This window comes from Oncorhynchus mykiss, chromosome 5 (assembly GCF_057628025.1).
Source record: "Oncorhynchus mykiss isolate SJ-2025 chromosome 5, ASM5762802v1, whole genome shotgun sequence".
Lineage (NCBI taxonomy): Eukaryota > Metazoa > Chordata > Actinopteri > Salmoniformes > Salmonidae > Oncorhynchus > Oncorhynchus mykiss.
This window is the reverse complement of record NC_143026.1, coordinates 38,481,200-38,504,197: the sequence shown is the minus strand read 5'-3', so window position 1 is coordinate 38,504,197 and position 22,998 is coordinate 38,481,200. Positions and strand designations below refer to the sequence as shown.

The following is a 22,998-nucleotide window of genomic DNA, read 5'->3' as shown; positions in this document are numbered from 1 at the left end:
GTGTAGAGACTTCCAGTTGATAGGTTGAAATTCTGAGAGTTGCAAAGCAGATTTGTGGCAGCTAACACAGTAGCGGCTGGACAGTAGTGGCTGGACGTTGGGATTTTTCTGAATGTAGAGCAGAATCCTCAGGCTATTTTGAGCTCTCTTCATCCCTCTCTCGAAGACCCTATTTGTAACAGTGGGGCCAAAACAGGGGCCAAAACAGAGGAATGGAAGAGGATGCATTGCTCTCACGCATAGGGATGGCACAATTAGCGTACAACCGTGTAACCGACGGTTGTAGACGAAAACCGCAATGAAAATAAAATATCCTTCATAACAGTAAAATGTCAAGTGTTCCATGAGCTGAAATAAAAAGACCCCAGAAATGTTTCATACGCACAAAAAGCTTATTTCTCTCAAACTTTCTGCACAAATGTGTTTACATCCATGTTAGTGAGCATTTCTCCTTTGCCAAGATAATCCTTCCACTTGCATATCATTACACAGGTGCATCTTGTGCTGGGGACAATAAAAGGCCACTTTAAAATGTGCAATTTTGTAACACAACACAATGCCACAGATGTCTCACGTTTTGGGGGGCTTGTACAATTGGCATGCTGACTGCAGGAATGTCCACCAGTGCTATTGCAAGATAATAGAATGTTAATTTCTCTTCCATAAGCCGCCTCCAACGTTGTTTTAGAGAATTTGGCAGTACATCCAACCGGCCTCACAATCGTAGACCACATGTAACCACCCCAGCCCAGAACCACCACATCCGGCTTCTTCACCTGTGGGATCGTCGTCCTCCCCAGGGTCTTAAAATGACTGCAGTTCGGCGTCGTAACCAACTTTAGTGGGAAAATGCTCACCTTCGATGGCCACTGGCATGCTAGAGAAGTGTGTTCTCCACGGATGAATGTATGGCGTTGCTTAGGCGAGCGGTTTACTGATTCCAATGTTGTGAACAGAGCGCCGCATGGTGTCGGTGGGGTTATGGTATGGGCAGGCATAAGCTACGGACAACGAACACAATTGCATTTTATCGATGGCAATTTGAATGCACAGAGATACTGTTGACATCCTGAGGCCCATTGTCGTGCCATTCATCCGCCAGCATCACCTCATGTTTCAGCTTGATAAAGGTTCTGTACACAATTCCTGGAAAATGGCCCAGTTCTTCCATGGCCTGCATACTCACCAGACATGTCACCCATTGAGCATGTTTGGGATGCTTTGGGTCAATGTGTATGACAGCGTGTTCCAGTTCCTGCCAACATCCAGCAACTTCGCACTGCCATTGAAGAGGAGTGGGACAACATTCAATAGGCAACAATCAACAGCCTGATCAACTCTATGCGAAGGAGAGGTCGCGCTGCGTGAGGAAAATGGTGGTCCCACAAGATACTGACTGGTTTTCTGATCCACACCCCAACCTTTTTCATAAGGTATCTGTGACCAACAGATGCATGTCTGTATCCCCAGTCGTGAAATCAATAGATTAGGGCCTAATGAATATAGTTCAATTGACTGATTTCCTGATATGAACTGCAACTCAGTAAAATCTTTGAAATTGTTGCATGTTGCATTTATATTTGTATTCAATGTACATAGACCGTGGTCATTTGTCTGGCCAATTACCGTCATCCAAAATTCCATGACCGTCAGAGCCCTACTTGCTCACACTGAGGTGCAATTTTCTCTATGCATGACTGTCTGTGTGACAGAGAGGGAGGAATAATGATGATTTTTTAGTTCACAAAGGATAGCGTTTTGTATTAAAATAAATCATGAAAATGGTTTATGAATGATGCTGGGCAGTACTACAAGCAGAGACCATGGATGGAGTATTAGTGTGGATGTGGAAATCAGTGGCCCAGTGGGGGATGGGACAGGATGGGGACGGTTAGGACTAGGTGTGGTGTGCTGTGGGGAGGGTCTGTGACTGGTTGAAAGCTGCTTAACGCCCAGCTGTTCAGGTTCCCACCGGGCTCCAGTTGGTAAGGGGACCAACACACAGCAACCAAAACACACACATACTATTAGGAACTCACCTATTCCCACAATACCTATGCATTACACATCATGCACTTACATAAACACAGTCAGCCAAACAGCCCCTCACCACAACATCCCAGATCCTCAAACACTTGCCTAGCAGACCCCCGAGGCACCTCCAGCAGCTCTGTGGTGACGGGTGAGTGAGTGTAGTGGACATGTCAGGGTTAATCTACCCCACTGACCATGTGGCAAAGTAATTGATGATTTAGAAAGATCTAGAAAATGCTCCCAATCAGAACTTTAAGAAATGTGAAATGTGTAAACATGCTGCACAAACGTATCTGGACAGAACTGTGTGTGTGTGTGTATAGCGTAATGAACCAAAGCGCCCCTTGTAGAGATGCTTCAATGACAATCAATGGGCAGTGTGTAAAACAGCCTATCACGGTCGCTATGGTACCGGAGCACATCAATCACATCACATGCATAGCATTGAGGAATTCCGTTCCACTCCAGTGGAGCTCAATCACAGTTCAGAGACTTGACCCAGCAGCATCCCAACACAGGCAAGAACCAAGTAGAACCGAGCCTAGCAGAGCTCAGCCCAACACAGGCAAGATCAGCAGAACCAAGACCAGCAGAACAAGTCCGATCCAACCCAACTGACTCAGCCCAGCCAGGTATGGCCCAGCCCAAGCCAGCAGAGCTATGCGGTAGCCTCGCTGAGCAGTAGAGGGTTCCAATGTGGATATTCAGAGCCGTGTGTTTACAGTATTCCCCACACTGTTTACACTCCTACTCCACACAATGTTGTAAGGACACATCCATACAAAGCCTAACTATCACCCCCCTTTTCCCCATGCCACAGCTGACTATTTACCCACAGCAGACAGAAATATAGCGTTGGTGCCATCAAATGGGAAAATCTCTATGAAAGTATCCGAATTTGCCTGAGCACCCCATAACTGAAATCAGAATGACCTCCAGATAGGCCCTTGTGGAGGAGTGATGTACTGAGCCACAAAGAGGAGAACCACCATGGACATTGGCCAACCTTCCACCCTCCTCACACTAAAGATGAAAGCATCTCTATCAAAGAGCAGGAGAGGAAGGCTACTGTTCGAGAGCCATCAAGTGTGAGAAGTGAAGTGTTGCGAGTGCAGACATCAACACACAGATGTGACACACACTATGAGAATGTGAGGCTGGGACAACGCCTCACCGACACACAACACCCAGCCACCAGAAATAAATACCCATTACACCCACGGGGTCTTTGCCATTTCTCCCCAGAGGAATCTACCGTAGGGTTCCCGGGACTGCTACATCCACCAGTACTCTCACTGATAGGTATATCTCAGAGGTATTTCCCACTGTACCTCAGCTGGAGTGAGTCTGTGAGTCCTCACCTGGTTCATGCCCGTTGTCATCGACAGAGATAAGCTTAGAGTGGCTGGAGTATTTACCTAACCCAGGCTAAAAACTCCTCCACGCCATAGCACAGCCTATGCCCCTGGTCCAAGGGTTATGAAGACTGTTTAGTCGGAGATGATTGGTAGCCCTGCCTTTCACTCGACCGTCTGGTCGCTTCATATAGACAGCACTTAAATTCTTAACCCATCTCAGAGCGGGGACGGCTGGTGTAAACACAGTAAACAGCTCATTGGGCAGGTCCCTCGAGTGCACGTCGCCCCAGAAATAACTACATCTGCTGCAAAGACAAACGTTTAACACCTCAGAGCTTTGCTTATCTGATTTGGAATGGGGTAGGTACTAAATATACATGGGTACATGCACTTAAGAGTTGTGTCTCTCTCTCTCTCTGTAGGCTGTGCCAGGCCGGCTGTCAAACATACATGGAGAGGAGACGGCAGCCGGCTGGCAGGTAGGGTGCAACGCGACCACTGTAAACCCCCAGAGGATAGGAGAACCTAGCTGTCCAGCCTGGACCAGAGGATACTGAGTTAGCCTCTGTCAGACCTCACTGTTTTGACTTCACATACACTCTGATAAATCCACTGGAGGGTCGGGGTGGGCGGGAGAGAGAGAGAGAGCAAGGAGAGGTGGAAAGGGATTGGTAGAAGAGAGGAGAATGGAAAAAGAGCTGCGCTGCGCATACTTTACTGTACCACATGACACAGAGAGAACATTCTTTCAACCTGGGGCTGGCGGTGTGGTTTCAATTCTCCACAGACAGAGCTCTCTCTCTCTCACAGCAGCCTTCTGATCTGGATCCCCATCTACCCTGGTGAAGGGAGCTATTCTGATCAGCTAATGCCAGACAGACGCTGCAGTGGAGTGTCAGTGAGAAGAGCGTCTGGAGCTGCTGTATCTCCAGAAGATCATTTTTACACCTACGTGCCCTTTGCCTTGGCAACAAGTAGCATGTACAGAAGGTTCCCTACATGCTAGATTGCAGAGTACATTACTTCACATGTACATTAATATGTGTATGTGAATGGACTATACAATGGTTTGCTAGTTAGACCAGTTAATTCTCTATCCAATGTTTAATGAATCAATTGGAAAAGCATCTTCTGCCAACACTTGATGAGGTTGATTGGCAGAGAGTAGGGTTACATTATGCATCTCTTTCCTGGCTTGGCTCGGCCCCAAACCGTGTTCCTGACTCTTTTCTCCTGGCTTGGATGGGTTGAGCTGGGTTTTCCAGTTGTCCCTGCACTGAAAGATGATCGCGCTACTGGCAAACCACAGAGTTGGGGGAAACATCAGTATTCTGCTCTCATTCAGAGATAGCACAGGTGGCCATGTTTAGACCCACAGCCATAACTCAAGGCAGATGCTCAAAGAGAAAAGGCTAACACTGTTGAAATGTAGCAAGGATATATGTAGGCTAATTCTGATGTTCAGACACACATGCATGGCTTGAATTAAATGACGTGATACAAAGGTGAAACAAAGCTTAAGGTCACTTGTTCCATGAATTGTTCATAATGAAATCTACATATCAACAGGGAGGGGAGGGGCTGTGTGGGCCTCTATAATAACACAAATTTTCAACCAGCAGGACTGTTAAAACAGAACTTGGCCATCAAAAAACCCTCACTGCTACTTACACAAGGCGACAGAACCAGTAGACACCAGGCCTGAGGGATTAAGTTTAGCGTTCAGCAGTATCAGAACTTACTAAGAGTTCAGCAGTATCTACAGTATCATAACTTACTAAGAGTTCAGCAGTATCTACAGTATCATAACTTACTAAGAGAGTTCAGCAGTATCTACAGTATCATAACTTACTAAGAGAGTTCAGCAGTATCTACAGTATCAGAACTTACTAAGAGTTCAGCAGTATATACAGTATCAGAACTTACTAATATAGTTCAGGAGTATCTACAGTATCAGAACTTACTAAGAGTTCAGCAGTATCTACAGTATCAGAACTTACTAATAGAGTTCAGCAGTATCTACAGTATCAGAACATACTAAGAGTCCAGCAGTATCTACAGTATCAGAACTTACTAAGAGTTCAGGAGTATCTACAGTATCAGAACTTACTAAGAGTTCAGCAGTATCTACAGTATCAGAACGTACTAAGAGTTCAGGAGTATCTACAGTATCAGAACTTACTAAGAGTTCAGCAGTATCCACAGTATCAGAACTTACTAATATAGTTCAGGAGTATCTACAGTATCAGAACTTACTAATATAGTTCAGCAGTATCTACAGTATCAGAACTTACTAATATAGTTCAGGAGTATCTACAGTATCAGAACTTACTAAGAGTTCAGCAGTATCTACAGTATCAGAACGTACTAATAGAGTTCAGCAGTATCTACAGTATCAGAACTTACTAATAGAGTTCAGCAGTGTGCACTATTCCCCAGGATAACCCTCCTATCCTGCCTGTACAGTCACAGTAGTGGTTGTAAAGTAGCTCTAACCCCTGCTGGGGATAATTAATCTTGGGTTAAATGGGAAATTACCTTAAACCCCTTAATCTGAACAGACAAGACTTATTTCCTGCCCAAATGAGAGCTTACACTGATGTAGGAGAGTTTTAAGATGGAACACAAGGACAAACCCCAAATCCTGAGAGGAAATGACATTTCAGGGACTTTCTAGGTAAGTCTGCAATACTGCCTCTGTTGCAATCTACATAAATGAATGTTTTTAGTGTTGCAGTCAGAGTTAAATAATGTTTCTCACCGCGTTGGTGACATCTATCTCATAAACCTTCTGGAAGGAGGCTCTGTCAAAGAACACCAGCTTCCCGTTGCCCTCGTCCTTCTTCACCGACGTCCCCGTCACCAGCAGCTTGTCATCAGGGCTGAAACAGCAGTCTGTCCTGTTCGGGACACAGTCACACACCACACTTCAGCCAGCTGATACTAGACAAGCACATTTATTTTTTATTTTTAAGTCATGTCCTTCAGTTGTTCTCAGGAACTGTACCCTGCACATGTAGGTAGTACCAACCAGTTATATTAAAGTAATCACAGGAAATCCCATATAGAGTGTTCAAATCACCAATGATTAATCAAGGGAATAACGACAGGAGTACTCACATGGAGAAGAAGGCGGAAAGCCCTGTAGCCACATTCAGAGGCTTCTTGAAGTTACGGATGTCCCAGGTCTTTAGAGTGTCATCACCTGGCAGAGAAAATGGAAGTTATTCAAGAGGTATTGTAATTATTTCACGGTGCACTGATGTACAACTCTCTCCTGTGTTACTTACCATAGGTCACACAGTCTGGTCAGTCATGTACAGTAAAATACCGTTCGTTCTTAACGCAACAGTGACCTTACGGGGAACTATAATGGTTAAGGAACACTGGCACCCTGATGAGAGAGTCAACACAGGCATGATCTAAGGCTGAGGCATCTCGGGCCAAGCATACAGCCCACTCAGAGGGACGTACGGCTAGAACAGAACACACGCCAAGACGGAGGAAACCCCTCTGCTTCTGTGTATGGAAGATCTGCATGTGTGCTGCACAGCTTCGCTGATGGTGACAGACTGGCTGTCTTTATTTGCACTTTGGGGAAGAGATGAGCTCTTTCCCCGCTGAAACAACAGACTTGTGGATGCGTGTTCAGACATGACATCTCCCCTGAAAGCATGGGGTCAGGGCTGGGGCAGAGGGACTAGCTCCAATGTATACACACACAGGCACAGAGCTACAGTACAGTGTTGTTGAACGCACAGTCAGGCAACACTGATGTCCATGTTATACTGGTGGTGTACTGTAGTAAGGAGGAAATGGGTAAGTAGTGAGGCAGGCTGATAGATCCCACCTCCTCGAGAGGCCAGTGTTGTCCCGTCGTAGGAGAAGGTGAGACAGGAGGTGTCTGTTCCTGGGGCGTGGGCCTGGCGACAGTGGAACTTGGTGTGGACCTGAGGGTGAAGAGGATAGAGGTCAAAAGGTATGACAAGTAAAGGTGACCCAACATTCACATAGACATCGTATCAGACCGAACATCCCAGGACATCGTCTCAGTGGCGGAAGTGCTGTAGCAAATGCATGTTCCGTAGACTGTCAATCACCTTTGGTGAACTTCTAAACGTTCTTCTAGAAGTTTTCTGTCACCAACGGATGTTGAACTCTTACCACTCCAGTAACATAAAGACTTATTCATGCTCCATCTCTTCAAGACAACATACGGTTTCAATTTGCTCCTAAAACACCGTACCCTCAAAACCACCATGTTGTACGATACGCTCAGACCTTTGCAGACGGTACAGACACAGTGTGTGATTTTAGACTCTGGGGGTTTACCTTGGCAAGCTGAGCTGCCCGACTACTAGTCTTTTATTTTTCTCGATTTAAATCCGAAACACATAATCATAACTCAAGACGTATGTCCCACACCACAATACATAGCAGATAAACCACTTTGTCCTAACCCTTTTAAGGCATTTAGGTTGGAAAGCTTACAAGACTTTACATGTGACTGGGGTCAGTCATAGTGACGTCAATAACACTGTAAACACCATGTGTCAGGGGCGTCATACATTTGCACAGACATATCAATACTAAAACGAAAACATGGTTGACATTGCAGCATGTGACGTGATCAACACGTGCCACTCGCACCATGGAAGCCACATGATTTTTCAGCCCAGTGTCAAATCTATTGAGGGCTCTCAAACGGCCTGACAGTGCTAATGCTGGCTAAAATGCCCTCACTGGTTAAAAAAGCTGATACAACAGAATTTCACTTTGAGTAGTGCTTTTATAGATCATCTATTGAAAAGCTGTTTATGAGTCTCGGGGGGGGGGGGGGGGGGTTGACGTGTAGTACATTTAAGATACAGATTGTTTAGATAAAAGCCAATCAGACTGACAAGCGGCCATGTGAAGTCAAGTTCATCCACCAACATTCATCTCAGCTCCCTAATCATGTCCACGCTGAAGCAGACTGCAGCAATCCAAGATAGCCTCCCATCCAACGTGGTTCCTGTGTGCTCCACTGCATCAGCTCCTGTTGCGGCAGAGGCGCTGTGTGTCAAGGTCCACAGGTCTAGACTATTGGCATTGCCCCAATGTGCCTTCAGGATGGAATGGCAAGGAGAGTTATAGCTTTTGCTCCACAGCACTAAACCAAAGCCACTCAGACCGATGAGAAACAACACGGAGGAGGAACACATTTGCAAAACCCAGCACACACAGAGTAAAAAAAAAAAAAAAGTAGATTACCAGAATAGAATGATATATTATAAACTGGGTGGTTGGAGTCCTGAATGTTGGTTTATCAGATCGGGTACCATGGGTATGACAAAATAGTACTTTGTGCTGTTCTAATAATGTTGGTAACCAGTTTATAATAGCATTAAGGCACCTCTGGGGTTTGTGGTATATGGTCAATATACCACGGCTAAGGGCTGTATCCAGGCACTCCTTAGCTGTGGTATATTGGCCATATACCACACCTCCTAGGGCCTTATTGCTTAATTACTGTATATCATAGCGAATCTCGGCTTTACCTGTGCTGAGTACAACCAGACTACCCACATAAATCACAACCAGACAGCTTTCAGTACTGACGAAAAGGACTTCCCAGCACTCAAACATACACAACCTGGATTTATGTATGTAAACCTTCAACTCTAAACGATAACCAAACACATCAATGGTAAATTAAATATAGCAACAAAGGAATTTCAGTCAGAGAGCGAGAGAAGGAATTTGAAATGGAGGGATGGTGGGATAAAGTAGAGGGAAAAGATAAGAGAGCTAGAGAAAGAAAGAGCAATATTGTCAGAAAAGGAGACAGAGGAATGAAACAGGTGGTGCTGTATTGACGAGCGAGGGAACAGGGTCATAAGCACCATAGTAAGTGGAGGGAAGTCATTAAGCTGGGAAAGAAATAGAACGCTGCTGTATACTTTCAGCTTCAGATAACACACACATCATCCACTCACTGCGTTTTATCACTCAACGTCTCTCTCCATCTATTCCAGTCCTCTCTACCATTTGGCCTCAACTACTTATTTTCTTTTATCTCTCAAGTATCTCATATCCTCTGGGGCAAATGGTTTTTGAAGAGTGATTGCTAAAAGCTTCACTTGTATATGTTTGTTTTTTTCATGTTCAAAAGTTTAGAATGTTAAATGAACAACAGGGGAAAAATCTCAACACAGAGAGAGGTATGACCGGGACAATATCTGGAAGCCCAGCACTCTTTTTAGCCTACAAATAATTCATTTTGCATACCAGAAAAAGTACATTAGCTTTTCAAGCTGTAATGAATGTGAAAACCAAGCACTAAGGTCATATTTTGGGTCAAATGATCTCATTTACGAGATCCTAGATATTCTTGCAAATTAAGAAGTCCTTACTTTTGCTAAACAGAGCAATGTGACCCCTGGTTGAGCTATGGGAACTGGGGTCGTTATTCTCCCAGCCCAAAACACAGACATGAGGTAAGCCTTGTTACAGGGAGATTTGATTACTGTTGACATGACATATTCATCCCTTTTCCTGCACCGCTCTCCTCAGTAGAGGAATGGGAAAGGTGAGGGGAGAGACAGAGAGAAGGGGGGGGGGGGGGGGGGGGGGGGGTAGCAGCAACATAGTTACAGCTTCAACCAGGAAAGGGTCTTCTGAGAACTGGGAACCCTGCTGAGATACAGCAGAGCACCAAATTCTTCTCATTTCACTCCTCGGGCTGGAGAAAGAAGCTTCCTAATAGTGATCTAGAATTTTTACAATTATTTTACCTTTATTTAACTAGGCAAGTCAGTTAAGAACAAATTCTTATTTTCAATGATGGCCTAGGAACAGAATCACACTGACTTATAGGTATCTCACCTAAGGCATGGGGAGTATCAACCGTCATTGTACCAATCAATCACACAATGCATTTGTGTTATTTCAATCCAATCCTATACTGTGTATTTGCCGACTACATTCTTACAGGTTTTAATATGTGTTCATTTCCTGATGTTGGTTTGCTTCCAGTGTTAAGCCTAGCTTCCTGTTCTGCACCAGGTTGTAAAACTCGACTCTTCGTTTGAAGCCTGTCTCAGATTTCTCACTCTCCCCTTCCTCAGTATGGAGCAATAGGTGGCACCTCTCTATGAATCCCTGTCCCACACACACACACTAAATTATATGCATGGATGAAAACAGTTTGGGCTCAGAGCCTACAACTAGAGGTTGACCGATTAATCGGCATGGCTCATTAATTAGGGCCGATTTCAAGTTTTCATAACAATCGGTAATCGACAATGTAATCGGACTATAGCCGATTACATTGCACTCTACGAGGAGCCTGCATGGCAGGGTTCACCACCTGTTACGCAAGTGCAGCAATAAGCCAAGGTAAGTTGCTAGCTAGCATTAAACTTATCTTATAAAAAACAATCAATCTTAACATAATCACTAGTTAACTACACATGGTTGATGATAATACTAATAATAAAAAAGCAGTTGTTGCACCAATGTACCGAACCATAAACGTCAATGCGTTTCTTAAAATCAATACAAGTATATATATTTTTAAACCTGCATACTTAGTTAAAAGAAATTAATGTTAGCAGGCAATATTAACTAATTATGTCACTTCTCTTGTGAAAGCAGAGTCAGGGTATATGCAGCAGTTTGAGCTGCCTGGCTCATTGCGAACTGTGTGAAGACCGTGATAAATTTGCCAGGATTTACATTATTATGACATAACATTGAATGTTGTGCAATGTAACAGCAATATTTAGACTTACGGTTGCCACCCGTTAGATAAAATATGGAACGGTTCCGTATTTCACTGAAAGAATAAATGTTTTGTTTTCGAAATAATAGGTTTCCCGGATTTGATCATATTAATGACCCAAGGCTCGTATTTCTGTGTGTTTATTATATTATAATTAAGTCTATGATTTGATATTTGATAGAGCAGTCTGATTGAGCGGTGGTTGGCAGCAGCAGATTCGTAAGCATTCATTCAAACAGCACTTTCCTGCGTTTGCCAGCTACTCTTCACAATGCTTGAAGCACAGCGCTGTTTATGACTTCAAGCCTATCAACTCCTGAGATTAGGCTGGCAATACTATAGTGCCTATAAGAACATCCAATAGTCAAAGGTATATGGAATACAAATGGTATTTAGAAAAATAGTCCTATAATTTCTCTAATAACTACAACCTAAAACTTCTTAACTGGGAATATTGAAGACTCATGTTAAAAGGAACCACCAGCTTTCATATGTTCTCATGTTCTGAGCAAGGAACTTAAACGTTAGCTTTCTTACATGGCACATATTGCACTTTTACTTTCTTCTCCAACACTTTGTTTTTGCATTATTTAAACCAAATTTAACATGTTTCCTAAATTGATTTTATTTATGTAGTATATTAAGTTAAAATAAAAGTGTTCATTCAGTATTGTTGTAATTGTCATTATTACAAATATATATATATTAAAATAGGCCGATTAATCGCTATCGGCTTTTTTGGTCCTCCAATAATAGGTATCGGCGTTGAAAAATCATAATTCGGTCGACCTCCACCTACAACGCTGATCCCTGGGACATCACCAGAGATTTCACACATTTTCATCAAGGGTTGGGGGTGTTGTGGTGTATGACCAGGCCCAGGGTCAGGCCACAGGAGATGGGCTAGGTTTCATCTAGAGGTCGACCGATTAATTGGAAATCGGTATTTTTGGACACCGATAAGGCCGATTAAAAAGAAAAATAATCGCCTTTATTTAACTAGGCAAGTCAGTTAAGAACACATTCTTATTTTCAATGACGGCCTAGGAACGGTGGGTTAACTGCCTTGTTCAGGGGCAGAACGACACATTTTTACCTTGTCAGCTCGGGGATTCAAGCTTGCAACCTTACGGTTAACTAGTCCAACGCTCTAACCACCTGCCTCTCATTGCACTCCACGAGGAGCCTGCCTGTTACGCGAATGCAGTAAGAAGCTAAGGTAAGTTGTTAGCTAGCATTAAACTTATCTCATAAAAACAATCAACAATCATAATCACTCGTTAACTACACATGGTTGATGATATTACTAGTTTATCTAGCGTGTCCTGCGTTGCATATAATCGATGCGGTGGGCATTCGTGGAAAAAGGACCGTCGTTGTGCCAACGTGTACCTAACCATAAACATCAAAGCCTTTCTTAAAATCAATACACAAGTATATATTTTTTTAAACCTGCATATTTAGCTAAAAGAAATTCATGTTAGCAGGCAATATTAACCAGGTGAAATTGTGTCACTTCTCTTGCGTTCATTGCGCGCAGAGTCTGTATGAGTCTGTATGTTATTATGTTATAATTAAGTCTATGATTTGATAAAGCAGTCTGACTGAGCGATGGTAGGCAGCATCAGGCTCGTAAGCATTCATTCAAACAGCTCTTCGCTGTGATGCAAGCATTGAGCTGTTTATGACTTCAAGCCTATCAACTCACGAGATTAGGCTGGTGTAACCGATGTGAAATGGCTAGCTAGTTAGCGGGGTGCGCGCTAATATCGTTTCAAACGTCGCTCGCTCTGAGACTTGGAGTGGACGTTCCCCTCCCCGCAGCTTTTGTGGAGCGCTGCTTCGAGGGTGGCTGTTGTCGATGTGTTCCTGGTTCGAGCCCAGGTAGGGGCGAGGAGAGGGACGGAAGCTATACTGTTACACTGGCAATACTAAAGTGCCTATAAGAACATCCAATAGTCAAAGGTATATGAAATACAAATGGTAGAGAGAGAAATAGTCCTATAATTCCTATAATAACTACAACCTAAAACTTCTTACCTGGGAATATTGAAGACTCATGTTAAAAGGAACCACCAACCACCATTTCTCTAAGTCATAAAGCCTTAGCCAAAATGCAGGGAATAAAATCTCTTCACTTTAGGATGTAGAAACAGGTTAAGAACCATATTGGAGGCTGTCAGTGGCATTCCTTTGCCACAAGGCAAATCTCCCAGTTCCCTGACTGGCTGGCTGCTAGTCTACCAGTCCCAGCTGTGATGGAGGCTGTGATATTGTGGTATTGTGTCTGTAGGAGGCAGGATGCATTCAGCCAGCCAGACAGGCCCAGCTGGGGCAGTTTGTTCACACTCCAAAGGGTTCCCTGAAGACAGGATCGTAAAGAACGCTGAGTAGCTGCTCCAGCTTTCTGTCAGGGCCTGGGCTTCTCCTTGAAACATTTTCATTGGGCCTGTGTTTTTAGACCTTTGCAGGCAGTTCCTAGCCAAAGTCCCTGGCCCAATCTTTTATGGCCCTGGGATTTACTGGTTTACAGTGACACTGTGCAGAGTCACATTGCTGCTGCGTTGAGGTCCCATTAGGCCAGTGACTGCAAATGATGTGTTGGCCAGCTCTGGTCCGTTTACCCAGGCAGGTATACAGTGTGTGATTAGAATAAAAACAGGATGGAGGTTTATCACCAAATTTGACTTCATGTCGTCACAATATGCATATGAACAGTATGGATTGAACACATTAATATCACAAAGGACTGTATGTTCCTCCTCATTATGGTGTGCAGAACTTCGCACAGACGTTTCGTAACGGCTCTGTACTACACTAACACTGACCACTGCTTGATTGAAACCACCCCTCGAGTGGATGCACTTTGTACTCTGAAGGGCTTGGAGGAGAACACTGACGACATAACATTCCGTCTCTGTGGGAATGTTCTGGAACCGAGGCCAGCGTATCCACGCACCGCTTTCACCCGTACGTCACCCATTCTTAGTGTGAAAGGCTTCCCAGCAGCACCCTAAAGTACCACTGCACATTACCTGGCAACCCTGGACATGAAACTGGGTGATTCTGGCACAAATGCAGTAATAACAGCAAGCCACGCAATCACTGCCGACCCTACAGCAGCAAGGCTGAGACCTTTCTTGACTCCCATCACAGGATCAATCAATCCCACATCAGGGTTCAGGAGCCTGATCTGTCATCCTCAATAATCCTTCTTCGGTCCGAGCACTAGATCAAGGTCGGCTGGATAATTGATATTGTCTGTCGACATTTTCTGCCCATGAGTAATAGAAGTGATACGGCAAGAGATGGACTTGATCCTAACCTCTTCAGAGTGAAGAGGAGTAGCAGTGAAAGGGCATCAGCAGTGAGTTGCTAGGAAGTGGGTCTAAATCTATGCGAGTGATAAGAGTCAAATTGATTACGTTTTGTCATAATGTTTTCTGGGGTCCTCTATTTAAATCACAAACATGTCACAAACATGTCCTTGTCCCAGGGCTAGGGTTCTTACAAATGTGTAACGGTAAAGGGCATTCAGTGAAAACTTGCCCCTCCAGCCCAGGTGGCCAGGGAACACACAGTGTTATTGTAAGCTGCTATGGGATGCTGGGTAAATATTTAGTCTGGGAGAAGAACAAGTAATAAATTAGAGAGCTTTTACTCAATCTCTCTGAGCCTGCTGTTATAGCCATGCAGGGGTGTGGGGGTGGGGGGGGCAAGTCTCTGGGATCTGTTAGGGCTGGCAGGACAGGAATATAGCAACAGAAAACTCACTAGCATCACTCAATTCACAGACTCTCTGGCAGACGTGAGAAAATGAGTGAGGAAATGTGAAACTGAAAGCATGCCTGCTACAGATAAAACCAAAGGTTCATGGATCGTAATAATACAAAAAAAGGATTGTTACATTTGTGAATATAAAATGTTATAATCTCTAAACAAATACCGTCCTCTGTCTGAGCCCTGTTTCCCGACTCACTGCACAGAGAGCCTGCAGATATCAGGCCTGCCTGTCACTGTCTCACAGACGTCCCCTCACACTAAAAACAGTCACATCACACACACACACTACTATTCACACACATTGAGCTACTCAACCCTGTCCACAGAAAGGTCCTCAGCGGAACGGAGGGATCGGGGGAGCTGCTGGAGGCATAAGGGGAAACCCATACGCTCTGTATCATCTCCTAACATTCCTTAAGCCAATTACAAAGGTCCAGGATTTAGCTGTTAGCAAGGCAGACGAGCATGAATGACGGTCAACATTCGGATTAATGTTGTCCTGATTTTGTTTTGGTTAAGCGTAAATAGAAGGGGAAAACAAAGCAAAAGCTAACATGGGAAGAATAAATAAAGAGATGATGAAAGTCCAGCTTCAGCCTTGTATACTAGAGTACCTTGTGAATAGTCTACTCTAGTGGGATAACAAGACTTGTGAAATCTGGCAACAAACACTAAGGAAATGGACATAACTAGGAGGAAATCAAACTGGAGTGATGTCCTGACATTCTGACACCTCCTCAAACTTAAAGAGATTGCCTCAGTAGGCCTCTTGCCAGGTCCAGAGTGCTCTCTCTCTCTTTCCCCCTCTCGGGGGTCAGGTCTGTCTGTGACAGCTGTAAGTGAGGCTGTGAGCGATAGACTGCCAAACCTGCTCTCTCCACCGATCCCTCCACAGGAAGCTGCGGCGTGTCATTTCTTCCCACCACCCCGACACAGACCAGAGACGTGTCACCCACCGGCCGCAAAAGCCCCCACGCAGGTAGGATCATGGGTAGACAGTCGGGCAGGACATGCAGAGTCCGGGAAGAGGAGAAGTGAAGATGTGACTGACCGTCTGAGCCGGGGAAAAAAGGCCTGTTTCTCCTCAGTCTGTAGCCAGGCAAGAAATTCTACTCCATGAGAGACACTCGACTGAAGCAGATTGAGACATATCCGAGTGCTGAATGCAGGTCATTTTCCTCCACTGTGAAGGGCTCTATAAAATCTGTTGTATTTTTTGGCTGATTCAGTTATTTTCTCCCAAATTCCATTTCATCAGTTTCCGTTTCCCCCTGTTTTTTCAGGTTTTCACTCTCAAAATCACACCTTTTTAATAGACAAACAATGCTTAAACGACATCAGGAGACCACTTTTGAGGTCTGGGGAACTATATAAAAAAGAACTTTTGGGTGTAGTTACCCTTTAATTCCAGTGGGAACCTAGCAAGAGGCTGTTTAGCAGTGTTTCTGTTGAGCACAAACAAACACCCACTGGATTGATGCAAATAATCATTATATCCTTCTCCCAGGTAAGCATAGGCTACTTTGTAGTTCATATTTAAATGAGAAGGTTTGTTGGGAAAGCTTTTCCATCTACCAGAAGACTGTTTTCATTCGCATCATGGCTAACGGCTACAAAAAGTGGTAGACGTGCACACAACTCACAGACAGGGGCATGCTCGTTGCCTCTTGAAAGTTGCAGGAAATATGAATCACTGATGCATTCTGTTCATGCTTATGATAAACTTGGACAAATGTATTAATTTAAGACATTTAGTCGATTGCCTACTAAGTTCAATAAATATTTGAATATTGTTGAATTTCGTTTTAATGTGATTCCGTCCGCGTTCTCCGCATTGCAGATTTGATAAGGTCCTAACTGTGATGCTTTGTCACATATCTCCAGAGAAAAACTGAACAGTCAGGCAAATGTGAAGAACGCTTCCCAGGATCCAAAATACACAATTAACCGTGCAGTCGGGATCAGAGAGATGGATGGAATGCACACTTTGATTACTTAATTAAGTAATAGTGGAAAAGTACAGAAGAGAGTGGATTTGATTAGGCCTCCCTGCAACCTCCATGTCTGTCCACTCAATCATCACACCCCACCACAGATAGACTCTTATTACATCACTGGCTATTTTTCACTGGGCTAAGTTCAGGATGACGGATAGCCTGTGGAGCTTCGCTTAGGTTATATACTTTACTACAGCCACGGCTGAGTTATGCCAGAATCAGGCAGCAGTATTGTGTAATAGTGGACTGTTGACCAAAACATGCAGGGTATTTCTGAGGTTAAAACCCCAGGTGGAATATGTTACTCTTCTGTTGTTGTGCAGTTCACATGCACTCAAAAATTCAGTTCGCCATGAATAACATTAGGCGAAACTCTAGGGCCACCCAAATAGAGTTGTATAGCAAGTCTACTAAGCTATGAATTGATTTACTGTTTCAGTGGAAGCATCCTCCATCTAGCTAGTAATTCACAGTATCCTCTCCGCCAAGCTGTTCACACCATTAGTTGAACCCTCGAATGTGACATTATCACTCTAGGAATTCACCCCAGGTGTAGCACTTATTTCTCAATGCCAGAAACGCATATAGTAGTAACTTAGATCACCCCAAGAAAACATTCCCAAATTACAAACTCTTAAATCAAATTATTATTATATTAAGTTGTTCTAAAAGCTGGGTTTGAGGTTCTCCCCAAATCAGCTCTAACTTCAGAAGGAATCCCACAACCCCACTATCTGAAATAGAACAACTATTTGAAATGCCCTCACTTGCACTAGGTTAACGTGGTTTTAGCCACAAGCACAAAATCGGTAAGTGTTACCAAAATCTGATAAAATGTGGGACATTTGTGAGAATGAGTAAGGCGAATTGGGCGTCTACTCGTCAATTTGCAGGGTAATGCAAATTTGAAAGAGTGCTTCAGCAAGAACTTGCTTCTCAAAGTGGATGCTGTCCCTACCATCAATGTCACTTCTAAAGCATCTCAAACAGCCAGCAGCACCAGCAGAGACTGAGCATTATCATGGGTTTCAGTCAGCATGGAAGTCAATCAGGTAAGTAAAAGTCAAAGAGCTAACTTGCTACCTCTCTGCTAATGTTAGCGAGCGCATTTAGCTCACGTCTTCCATGTAAATAACACAAATAAAAAGAGCCAACTGTAAACATGTCTGCCATCTCTTCGTAACCAACTACTGATGCTGTCATACTATAAACAGTACAATCTTAAGGGAAAACGTAGTTTTGGCCGCGATGGTGGTCACTGTTACTGTATAAAGCAAGTTTTCAAGGGGGCTGCGCGTTGCGGTAATTCTGTATTTCTGTGGCTCCGGGGGAGTTTTCTACATAGCCTGCCGAGTGTGGGCTAAACTGAAATTTGACACTTGACGCTAGGAGGGGTGGATTTTACTAAATGGGAAAGTTTATTTTTTGGATTTTACGATCAATGTTGTCACAGTTGATTCTTGTTGAAGAGGCAGCTGCTAACGTTAGCTTGCTATAGCTAGCTATCCTCTTCCTCCATTTCTGAATGAATTTGTGCTATTTCTTTCTCGCTAGAAAAATAAGCGAGCTAGATTTTTAAGTTCCTCCACCGTGTGACTCACAGAAATTACGATCTTGTGTTCGGGGCATTCCGGCAGTCTTTGTGGTTTTAATATGCAGGGAGCATAAATTGTACAATTGCAAACTAACAAAGAATGTTTCAAATTAGAACCCATGTATATTAGTTAATATACAACACCAACTACATTAGTATCTGTTAGGGTCCATTATCTGCTACCTGGAATTTAAAGCAGCAGACCACCCCTTTAACCTAGACCAGCATATCTCCCCTTTAGCCAAGGAGCTGATCGAGGACTGTAGGAGAAAGAAGTGAGAGCACGTATCCCATCCACATTGACGGGGCCGTTGTGGAGCGGGTCGAGAGCGTCAAGTTTCTTGGCGTCCACACCACTAAGGACTTAACATGGATCACCCCCCTCTCTCATCTTTTTAAGTGGGAGAACTTGCACAATTGGTGGCTGACTAAATACTTTTTTGCCCCAATGTGTATATATATATATTTTTTTTTTGTGTGTGTGAATTTTACTCCTTTTTCTCCCCAATTTTGTGGTACCCAATTGTTTAGTAGCTGCTATCTTGTCTTATCGCTACAACTCCCGTACGGGCTCGGGAGAGACGAAGGGTGAAAGTCATGCGTCCTCCGATACACAACCCAACCAAGCCGCACTGCTTCTTAACACAGCGCCATCCAACCCGGAAGCCAGCGGCACCAATGTGTCGGAGGAAACACCGTGCACCTGGCAACCTTGGTTAGCACCCGGCCCGCCACAGGAGTCGCTGGTGCGCGACGAGACAAGGATTTCCCTACCGGCCAAACCCTCCCTAACCCGGACGACGCTAGGCCAACGGTGCGTCGCCCCACGGACCTCCCGGTCGCGGCCGGTTACGACAGAGCCTGGGCGTGAACCCAGAGTCTCTGGCGGCACAGCTGGCGCTGCAGTCCAACACTTTGTTTTTAGATTATTTAAACCAAATTGAACATGTTTCATTATTTATTTGACACTAAATTGATTTTATTGATGTATTATATCAAGTTAAAATAAGTGTTAATTCAGTATTATTGTAATTGTCATTATTACAAATAAATTAAATAAAAAATCGTCCGATTAATCGCTATCGGCTTTCTTTGGTCTTCCAATAATCGGTATCGGCGTTGAAAAGTCATAATCGGTCGACAGCTACCGCACAGTCATGAAAAGGGCACGGCAGTGCCTCTTCCCCCTGAGGAGGCTGAAAAGATTTGTCATGGGCCCTCAGATCCACAAAAAGTTATACAGCTGAACGATGAAGAGCATCTTGACTGGCTGCATCACCGCTTCGTATGGCAAAGCACCACCCTTGACTGAAAAGCGCTACAAAAGCTCACAACCCAGTACATCTCTGGGGCCGAGCTCCCTGCCATCCAGGACCTCTATATCAGGCGGTGTCAGAGGAAGGTCGGAAATTTGCCAAAGACTCCAGCCTGTTCACTCTGATACCTTCCAGCAAACAATACCCGGAGTATCGGCTCTCGGACCAACAGGCTCCGAGACAGCTTCTACCCCCAAGCCATAAGACTGCTAAATAGTCAATTAAAGGTACCCAAGTTGGGTGAATTTTGGCCCATTCCTCCTGACAGAGCTGGTGTAACTGAGTCGGGTTTGTAGCTCTCCTTGCTCGCACACACTTTTTCAGTTCTGCCAACAAAGGTCAGTGCTTTGTGATGGCCACTCCAATACCTTGACTTTGTTGTCCTTAATCCATTTTGCCACAACTTTGGAAGTATGCTTGGGATCATTGATTACCAATTAGTCTGGAGCTAGCCCTTGCTAGGCCCATCTCCCGGCTAGCCAAAGAGGTCCATCAGCCACTTGGGGTACAATACTTACTTTGCCAATTGTCCTAGACCCCTTTTACTGCCGACACGGAGCCCCGATGACCCATCATGACTGGACTACTGACGTAAATCGCCCGAGTGGGTTTTTCAACTGGCTCCTCCGACGCAACGTCCCCTGAATTCCCATCTGCTATCCGCGGGCCGCTAGCTGTCTAGAGCCTATCGGAGCCTATCGGACTGGGACATGCTTAACACCCCGGCCATCCTACAATCTAAGCTTGATGCCCTCAATCTCACACAAATTATCATGGAACCTACCAGGTACAACCCGAAATACGGAAAATCGGGCACCCTCAGATATCATCCTAACCAACCTGCCCTCCAAATACACCTCTGCTGTCTTCAACCAGGATCTCAGCGATCACTACCTCATTGCCTGCATCCGTAATGGTTCCGCATTCAAACGACCACCCCTTATCACTGTCAAACTCTCCCTGAAACACTTCAGCGAGAAGACCTTTCTAATTGACCTGGCCCGGGTATCCTGGAAGGATATTGACCTCATTCCGTCAGTAGAGGATGCCTGGTTATTCTTTTAAAGTGCTATCCTGATAATCTTAAATAAGCATGCCCAATTCAAAAAAGACTAGAACCAGGAACAGATATAGTCCTTGGTTCACTCCAGACCTGACTGCCCTTGACCAGCACAAAAACATCTTGTGGTGTACTGCATTAGCATCAAATAGCCCCCACGATATTTAACTTTTCAGGGAAGTTAGGAACCAATATACACAGGCAGTTAGGAAAGCAAAGGCTAGCTTTTTCAAACAGAAATTTGCATCCTGTAGCACAAACTTCAAAAAGTTCTGGGACACTGAGAAATCCATGGACAACAAGAGCACCTCCTCCCAGCTGCCCACTGCACTGAGGATAGGAAACACTGTCACCACCGATAAATCTGCAATAATTGAGAATTTCAATGAGCATTTTTCTATGGCTGGCCATACTTTCCACCTGGCTACCCATACCCCGGTCAACAGCCCTGCACCCCCCCACAGCAACTTGCCCAAGCCTCCCCATTTCTCCTTCACCCAAATCCAGATAGCTGATGTTCTGAAAGAGCTGCAAAATCTGGACCCCTACAAATCAGCTGGGCTAGAAAATCTAGACCCTCTCTTTCTAAAATTATCCTCTAAAATCGTTACAACTCCTATTACTAGCCTGTTCCATCTCTCTTTCGTATCGTCTGAGATCCCCAAAGATTGAAAAGCTGCCGCGGTCATCCCCCTCTTCAAAGGGGGAGACACTCTAGACCCAAACTGCTACAGACCTATATCTATCCTACCCTGCCTTTCTAAGGTCTTCAAAAGCCAAGTTAACAAACAGATCACTGACCATTTCGAATCCCAACGTACCTTCTCTACTATGCAATCAGGTTTCCGAACTGGTCATGGGTGCACCTCAGCCACGCACAAGGTCCTAAACGATATCATAAACGCCATTGATAAGAGACAATACTGTGCAGCTGTATTCATCAACCTGGCCAAGGCTTTCGACTCTGTCAATCACCACATTCTTATCGGCAGACTCAACTTCCTTGGTTTCTCAAATGACTGCCTCACCTGGTTCACCAACTACTTCTCAGAGAGTTCAGTGTGTCAAATCAGAGGGCCTGTTGTCCGGACCTCTGGCAGCCTCGATGAGGGTGCCACAAGCCTCGGGCAGACAAATTTCTCTGAATACATCAATGATGTCGCTCATGCTGCTGGAGATTCTCTGATCCACCTCTACGCAGACGACACCATTCTGTCTACATCTGGGCGTTCTTTGGACACTGTGTTAACTAAGCTCCAGACGAGCTTCAATGCCATAGAACTCTCCTTCCATGGCCTCCAATGGCTATTAAATGCAAGTAAAACTAAATGCATGATCTTCAACCGATCACTGCCCACACCTGCCCGCCCGTCCAACATCACTACTCTGGACGGTTTGGACTTGTGGACAACTACAAATACCTAGGTGTCTGGCTAGACTGTAAACTCTCCTTCTAGACTCACATTAAGCATATCCAATTCAAAATTAAACCCAGAATCAGCTTCCTATTTCGCAACAAAGCATCCTTCACTCATGCTGCCAAACATACCCTCGTAAAACTGACTATCCTACCAATCCTTGATTTCGGCGATGTCATTTACAAAATAGCCTCCAACACTCTACTCAGAAAATTGGATGCAGTCTATCACAGTGCCATCCATTTGGTCACCAAAGCCCCATATACTACCTACCACTGCGACCTGTATGCTCTCGTTGGCTGGCCCTCGCTTAATATTCGTCGCCAAACCCACTGGCTCAAGGTCATCTATACGTCTTTGCTAGGTAAAGCCCCGCCTTATCTCAGCTCACTGGTCACCATAGCAGCACCCACCCGTAGCACGCGCTCCAGCAGGTATATTTCACTGGTCACCCCCAAAGCCAATTCCTCCTCTTTCCTTCCAGTTCTCTGCTGCCAATGACTGGAACGAACTGCAAAAAACACTGAAGCTGGAGACTCATATCTCCCTCACTAGCGTTAAGCACCAGCTGTTAGAGCAGCTCACAGATCACTGCATTTGTACATAGCCCATCTGTAAATAGCCCATCTGTAAATAGCCCATCCAACTACCTCATCCCCATACTGTTATTTAT

The 22,998-nt window shown here is 44.6% G+C and overlaps 1 protein-coding gene across 2 annotated transcripts in view; it reads right to left on the bottom strand.

Annotated features, from left to right (window-relative positions):
• The window catches only part of wdr70 (WD repeat domain 70), an 85,852-nt gene that overhangs the window by 22,750 nt on the left and 40,104 nt on the right, over nt 1-22,998 (bottom strand). For both annotated transcript variants that reach the window (XM_021602756.3, XM_090234772.1), the window contains exons 11-13: nt 7,243-7,342; nt 6,513-6,597; nt 6,154-6,292 (exon numbers count right to left, since the gene is read on the bottom strand). In XM_021602756.3, coding sequence (XP_021458431.2) covers nt 6,154-6,292; nt 6,513-6,597; nt 7,243-7,342 — 324 coding nt within the window. The remainder of the gene's footprint in view (nt 1-6,153; nt 6,293-6,512; nt 6,598-7,242; nt 7,343-22,998) is intronic.